The sequence below is a fragment of the Sarcophilus harrisii genome, chromosome 1 (genome assembly GCF_902635505.1).
Source record: "Sarcophilus harrisii chromosome 1, mSarHar1.11, whole genome shotgun sequence".
Classification (NCBI taxonomy): Eukaryota; Metazoa; Chordata; class Mammalia; order Dasyuromorphia; family Dasyuridae; genus Sarcophilus; species Sarcophilus harrisii.
Window position 1 is genome coordinate 116,429,306 of NC_045426.1, and position 7,481 is coordinate 116,436,786.

At 45.2% G+C, this 7,481-nt stretch overlaps 1 protein-coding gene across 3 annotated transcripts in view; it reads right to left on the bottom strand.

The window, feature by feature from the left end:
- UHRF2 (ubiquitin like with PHD and ring finger domains 2) overlaps window positions 1-6,746 on the bottom strand; it is a 152,509-nt gene extending 145,763 nt beyond the window's left edge. For all 3 annotated transcript variants that reach the window (XM_031961956.1, XM_031961949.1, XM_031961946.1), the window contains exon 1: window positions 6,511-6,746. In XM_031961956.1, coding sequence (XP_031817816.1) covers window positions 6,511-6,663 — 153 coding nt within the window. In that variant the 5' untranslated portion in view covers window positions 6,664-6,746. The remainder of the gene's footprint in view (window positions 1-6,510) is intronic.
- Between the last annotated feature and the right edge of the window lie 735 nt (window positions 6,747-7,481).

The window sequence follows — 7,481 nt, forward strand, 5'->3', positions numbered from 1 at the left end:
ATATCTTTTTAGGATTCTTCCTTTACCCCGTGGATAGCAGTCTTTATCATGCACAAGGTTTAGATAGCCATGAGTAAGATATAAAAACCTTAAATTCTTTGACATTTCAAGCAAATTATGGATTTCGGATGCTTGATTGCTTATAAGAAAACCAAATTTAGGAAGGTGTTCTTAAAAGTACTAAAGTATTTCAAAACTGAAGTTTTACAAAAGATTATTGCAGAAACATCTAAGAATCTCTATAAGTAAGCTGAACCAGAGAACCTGCCCTTCAAGGAAGAGCCAGGGCTCTTGAGCACTAGAATGCTTGAGATGTTTTTGGAACCAGATGCCTGCATGTGCCATCTGAGAGCTAAGAAATGATGTGCTGATAAAATAGATATGGAAAATTGGAAGGAGACTTAATGTTCACTCTTCCTTCTCTTTTTTCTCCTTCCCTATGGTTCTCCCCCATCACACACACACTGTTTGTCAATGTGTCTGTCACAAGTGGTTGTAAAAAGACTGATGGTTTGGGGACTATCTTCTCTAAAATTAGCCCCACTAAAAAAGGCTACGTTAGCACCAAACTTTATATATATTAAGGTTTCAGCATTAAATCAAGCAGGAAACAAGTCCAAATTAAACATGGGTGGTTAGATAGCCCTGTGAATAGAACGCCAGGCCCAATATGGAGAAGACTCATCTTCCTGAGTCTGAGTCTAGTCTCAGCTACTTCTGTGACCTTGAGTAAGTCACTTACTTCACTTTCCTCTGTATGGTCAGCTGAAGAAGGAAATGATAGATCCAGTATCTTTGCCAAGAAAACTAACATCACAGAGACAGAAATGACTCAACAGCTACAAAAACATGAGTCAGTCAGAGACTGGTGCCTTGTTATAGGGCTCTCCTAACACTAGGCCTCACAATTGCCATTTGGTTTTGATAAATTCATTCTTAAACTCATGATGTATTCACAATGATGCAAATTTCTTATTCACAGCATTTTTTCTTCTGTAATCATTATTTCAATTTGATTGAACATTGTGAAGCAAAAGACACATATGATTTTGATTCTATTTTGTTGAGACTTAAGCTAGATTTAATAATATTCCCCCTCATTGTTCCTTATTTGCAAATTTACTCAGGTAACCTCACCTGCAGACTGAGCCCATCACCTGAGAACTGATTTCCCACTGATGTAATGGGGAGGAAGTGAAATTATACATTCTACCTCCTCATTAAAACATGTAGTCCATTAGAACACACCAGTATTGCTTGAGATTTTGCTCTGTCCTCCTAGCACTATAAAAAATAATCCTAACACTCAAGTCTTTGACTAATGCAATTTATTCATTATTCCATCCATGCTAATAAATTGATAGTGCTTTGCTTCTTCACTCTACCTCTATTTCCATCTGACAAAAATAAAGGTCCAATCATATCACGTCCCTTCTCAAACTCCAATTGTTCCCTATTCTGTTTGGTATTCAAAGTTAATTCGAGTTATAACCTAGTTCCCACTCCAGATCTTTCCAGCCTTCTTATACCTTACCATTTGCCAAAGACACCGATATTCTCACTGGACATAACCCATACCTGGAATGTTCTCCCTCCTAATAACTTTTACTAAGATTCTGTGAGTTCCAGATTAAATCTCACTTTCTTCAAGAAGCTGGTCCCAAACTCTCAATTCAAGACTCTTACTTTGATTATTTCTATTTGGCCTATACATAGCTTTTTTTGTACATAGTTGTTTGCATGTTGTCTTCCCCATTAAATAGCAAGCTCCTTGAGAACAGGGACCATCTTGTGCCTTTCTTTGTACTCCCAGCTCTTTAGCACAGCATCTGGGAGATTCTTAGGATTATTAAGGCACTTATTATTTATCAAGTGACTACTGAGAAAAAAACTTCCTAAGTGCTATAAGTTGTCACATTTTTGCCCTCCTAATCTATTCCCACTATTACCACCCTACAGCCTCCTAGCTAGCCTTCCTTCCTCCAGTCACATGCAATCCCAATTCATCCTTTACAGTGTTGTCAGATCAATTGTGCCAACAACAGATCTGCTAGTCTGTCCCTTCTGCTCATAACCCTTCCATATTGCCTGTTTACTGAACTGAAAGTTCAAATTTCTTAGCTTTGTACTTGGAAGCACTCTACAACTTAGCACCCACCTTTCCGGCTTTCACAATTCTCATCCCAGAGTGCTAGACTGTAACACAAAATGAATTGTTTGCTGTCCCTTGTACACATACAGTATCTTCCTAGCTACATTTTTGTTTTTATACAATTCATTGCATCTGAAATGGATTGCTTATAATGCCTAATTCTAAAATTAATTTTACTCACAACTTTTGAAATTTAAGGTAAAAGGCTCAATATTTATATATATATATATATACACACACACACACATATTTGTATGTCATATGTGAGATGTCATATTACATACATATATATGAAAAAGCTTCCTAATAAAATATATTTTGATTATAAAGCATCCTGAAGATTTTGCCCATATAGATTTGGTTCAGTCAGAAGCCACCTTTTAAAGTAAAAATAATGAACCCCAGTGAGCAACGGCTAGCCCTTAAGAGCTTTAGAAACTTGGAAAAATAACTTAACTCTTAAGCCTCAGTTTCTTCAGCTAGCAAATAGTGATAATATCTACTTCTCAAGTAGCATGCCTAATAGATTTCAACATGGTTGTACTCATTTAAATCTACATTATTTTAATTATAATTATATGATTGGTTCTGTTGGTTCAAACCAAGAAAATATGCGATCTGAATCCAAATAATGCAACCATGCCAAGAGATCCTTATTTGCACTAACAGGGACCTAGCTGTAACACTTATAATACAGACCTCAAAGGTCTGGAATGGAGAAAATGCCTCATAAACCTTAATCTCTAGAATTGAGTTACTGACTCAATATATTGGGCCTTTAATAAGTCCTCACCAAAATAAAACCAAAAGTAATATACTCCCTAATAAGGACCAAATGCTGAATACTAAAAATATATTCAGAGATAAACTTTAAAAAAAAATTACATCAATAAGCATTTATTAAATGCTTGTGTGTCAGCTTCTATTCTGGGGATACAAAGACAAAAATAAAATAACTTCCATTCCAGCAGTTAACATTCCATTGTGGAAAGCATTATTTACACAAATAAATACCTTCTTTTTGCAAGACAATGAGATTAAGTGACTAGCCCAGGGTCACACTTGCTAGTATCAAGTGTCAGGTCTGCTTTGAACTTAGTTCCTCCAGATGCTAGAGATAATGCTCTATTCACTTTAACACCTAGCTAACCCATAAGTATAATTATACTAGGGAATTAGTTAGACTAGGGATATCAGGAAAAGACACATAAAAATTAGTACTTCAGTTGAGTCTTCAAGGTAACTGCCACTTTTAAGAGCAACTAAGAAGGGAAACAAAGACCTGAGTTCAAAATTGACCTCAGATACGTAGTAGCTGTGTGACTAGAGGAAAGTCACTTACCTCTGTTTGCCTTAGTCTCTGTATCTGTAAAGAAAGTTGGAGAAGTAAATGGTAGATTACTTCAATATATTTGCCAAGAAACCCCAAATGGGGTCAGGAAGAGTCTGACTGATTGAAATAATCTGAATCCGAACAAACAAATTTTAAGAGAGATAAAAGTACATTCCAGGAATGGGGGGTTGGGGTGGGGTCAATCAGTATAAAAGTACAGAAAATAGACATGGAACATCATTTGAGGATCACCAATCTGGTTGGACCATGTGCATGAAGAGGAAAGTAAGTGATGTAGAATAACCCTGGAAAAGTAGGCTGGGTCCAAATCTTAAAGAGCTTTAAAAGAAAGTTTGTACACTACACACCTGTCAGATTGGCTAAGATGACAGGAAAAAATAATGACAAATGTTGGAGGGGATGCAGGAAAACTGGGACACTGATGCATTGTTGGTGGAGTTGTGAACGAATCCAACCATTCTGGAGAGCAATCTGGAGTTATGCCCAAAAAGTTATCCAATTGTGCATACCCTTTGATCCAGCAGTGCTACTACTGGGCTTATATCCCAAGGAGATACTAAAGAAGGGAAAGGGACCTGTCTGTGCCAAAATGTTTGTGGCAGCCCTCTTTGTAGTGGCCAGAAGCTGGAAAATGAATGGATGCCCATCAATTGGAGAATGGTTGGGTAAATTGTGGTATATGAATGTTATGGAATATTATTCTTCTGTAAGAAATGACCAGCAGGATGAATACAGAGAGGCTTGGAGAGACTTACATGAACTGATGCTGAGTGAAATGAGCAGAACCAGGAGATCATTATATACTAAAACAACGATACTGTATGAGGATGTATTCTGATGGAAGTGGATTTCTTCCACAAAGAGAAGATCTAACTTAGTTTCAATTGACCAAGGATGGACAGAATCAGTTACACCCAGAGAAGGAACACTGGGAAATGAATGTGGATTACTTGCATTTTTGTTTTTCTTCCCGGGTTATTTTTACCTTCTGAATCCAATTCTTCCTGTGCAACAAGAGAACTGTTTGGTTCTGCACCCATATATTGTATCTAGGATATACTGTGACATATTCAACATATATAGGACTGCTTGCCATCTAGGGGAGGGGGTGGAGGGAGAGGGGAAAAATCGGAACAGAAGTGAGTGCAAGGGATAATGTAAAAAATTATCCTGGCATGGGTTCTGTCAATAAAAAGTTATTATAATAAAAAAAAGTTATCAATAAATCCATGTTTTTAAAAACTTGAAAAAAGAAAAAAAGAAAGTTTGTATCTTCTTCTAGAAACTTGACATTGTCAGAGATAAGACCCTTCATTCTCTAAGGTGAGACAGAATTAAGGACAGAAGAATAGTGTCAGTAAATATAAAAAGGAATCATAAGTCGTTCAGACCCTTTCTGTGGAGGAAAAACTGCTTCCTTCCAAATTAGTTTTTATTAAATGTTTACTATACTCCACACACTCTTATTTTTAAGTACAGGAGGGTTGATGTCAAGACCAAAATAGTCCAGCCTCTAACTTTATGACTTATTAAATGAGAGCTCCTTGCGGTCCGTGTTTTTGCTTTTACATGGATGTGGCACTTAATATTTTCTGACTGAGCGAAAGAAAAATGCAGAACCGTTTGAAAGAAGAGTGAGAACATTTAACAGCGGAGTTGAGCTTTGATGGAAGAAATGGATTGTGAGGGACACGGGTGAAGTAGATTTCTGGCAATAAGGAACACCTTGCACCCATCAATATAGAAACTTAGGGACTAAATCCAGTAGAGCTGGGGAAAGTGGTCAGAAAAAATGGGGGGCATAAGAATACAGGACACAATGTGAGGAGGAATGACACATTTTCAAGGGTTTAAAAACAACAGTCACTCGTGGGATTCAGACTCCAACATACACACCATATCCAATGAACTTTGTGCTTTTCAACTGGGTCTAAGACCCTCAAAATCTTTCCTGACGTAGGAAGGCACAGCTAGATTGGAAACTGGTAAAGAACATAAAATGTATCACAATCCACAGTCCGGCGTGCTACGCCCCCACAAACCCTCCCCCAATCCGGCGAGGAGAAAAACAAAACAAAAACAAAAAACTGCCCTTGGTCCCAATGGGCAGCAGCTTCCTTCCAAAGGGAGAGTGTCTGTCTAGGTGGCGCAGCCTCATTTGTTTTCACGTAAAAAGATTAAAAAAAAAATTTTTAAACACGGCCTACACGCAGAGCGACGCGAAGCCCCGAGGCTCCCCAGTGGCGGTGCCTCCTCCCTCCTCCCCCGCCCCTTCTCACCTCATCAGCGAGCGCAACCCTAAAACACGTGTCCGCCCCCCCACCCGCGGGGCTTCCTCGCCCGCACTCTCCGGAGGGGCTTCCCCCCACCCCCACCCCACAGACACGCGCGCGCCCGGGAGGGGCCTAGGGAACGAGACCAGTCTGGGATTTCCTCTTCCTCCACGCCTCCCAGCGACCCCCCGCGCGAGCCTCTGGGTGCCCTAGGAAGAAGCCCACGCACACGGTCGGGCATTGGTGCCGTTCACGTCCGTAGCCCCCGCTCCAGCTTTATCGGCAAACCAAAGCTAAGGCGGGCGGGAGCGTGTGTGTGTCGGCGGGGGTGTCTATAATACTGCAGCAGCCCCACGGATGCAGAGGCTCCGGGGACCCGCCAAATCCGGCAGGCGCAGCCTCCCTTTCTTCACCTTTGCCCCCTAAGTTCCGCCCCGTGCCCCCGGCGGGCAGAGCGGGCACAACCCGCAGGAGCATGGACCTGGTCCACAGGTGCGCAGGGGCGGGATTTCCCTTCTCCCCGGCGGGGGGTGGGAGGCATCCCTGCAGCAGCCCACCTTGCGCCTCCCGGGCGGGCAGAAGGTGAGCCCCAGGTGAGGGTGGCGCGACGCTGCGCACCGGGAAGTGCGGGGCTGGGGGCGGCGGGGAAGACAGGTGCCCAGAGGGGCGGCGGGAGAGGAGGGGCGGCGGGAGAGGAGGGGCGCCAGCCTCCGGGCCGGAGCATCTCTCACCTGCTTGCCCCGGTAGAAGAGGCGCTGGCGCTCCGGGGCCACATTGAACAGCTCTCGGATCTTCTCCCGTAACGTCTCGATCTTGGTGAGACGCGACAGGTCGTCGATGGTCCGCGTCTCGGTGCCGTCTATGGTGCGGACTTGGATCCACATCCTGCCCCGAGAAGGGGGTGGGGAGCGGAGCCGGGGACTGGGGGGCGCCGGTGCCTCCCCTCTTTGTCTCCCCCTCCTCCCGGCCGAGGCTCTCACGCCCCCACCGCGCGCCTCCCCAGCCCCCGGGGATCCCGAGCGCGCGAGGGAGAACGCGAGCTGGAGCGTGCGCGAAGCGCCCGGAGCACTCGGCGGCGGCGGCCGGCGGTATCCCGAGCGCGCACACCCCGGAGGGCGGGGAAGGGGGGATAGGAAACGGAGCGGGAGAAGGAGGAGCGAAAACAGCCGGAACTGGGAGGAGGCGGGGGCGAAGAGCCGGAGGAGAGACTGACAATGCCTGCGCCGCCGCGGCTTTAAAAATAGGAAGGAGCCGTAGCGGACCGAACCGACTGGGACTGTTTATGAACAGCTTGCTGCTCTCACATGGAGGTCACGGCGCCAATCGGTTCTCGCGAGATCCGTGTGGATCCGGCCTTAAAGAAACAGCGGCCCACGGCGGACAGAAGAGAGTGACCTGTGGGGCTGCGGGCTGGAGAGGGGCGGGGCGCGCGGTGTCGGGCGGCCCCGCCCCGGCCCCGCCCCTCGGGCCTCAGAAGCACACGCCCGCGCGCCACTTCTTCCCTCCCGAGCGCGCGGTTTGGCGCCCGGGGGTGTTCGGCGCTCCGCCCCCTCCTCTGGAGCAGGCCGCCGGCCCTCTGGGGCCTGGGTTTTTCCCTTCTTCCCAAAACTCCCCCGTTAGACAAAAGACTCTTGGGGTCCGCAGCGCTTGCACGCGCCCTTCCCTGGGGGCACCGGAGCTGGGGACGTCGCGGGGTCCCTGA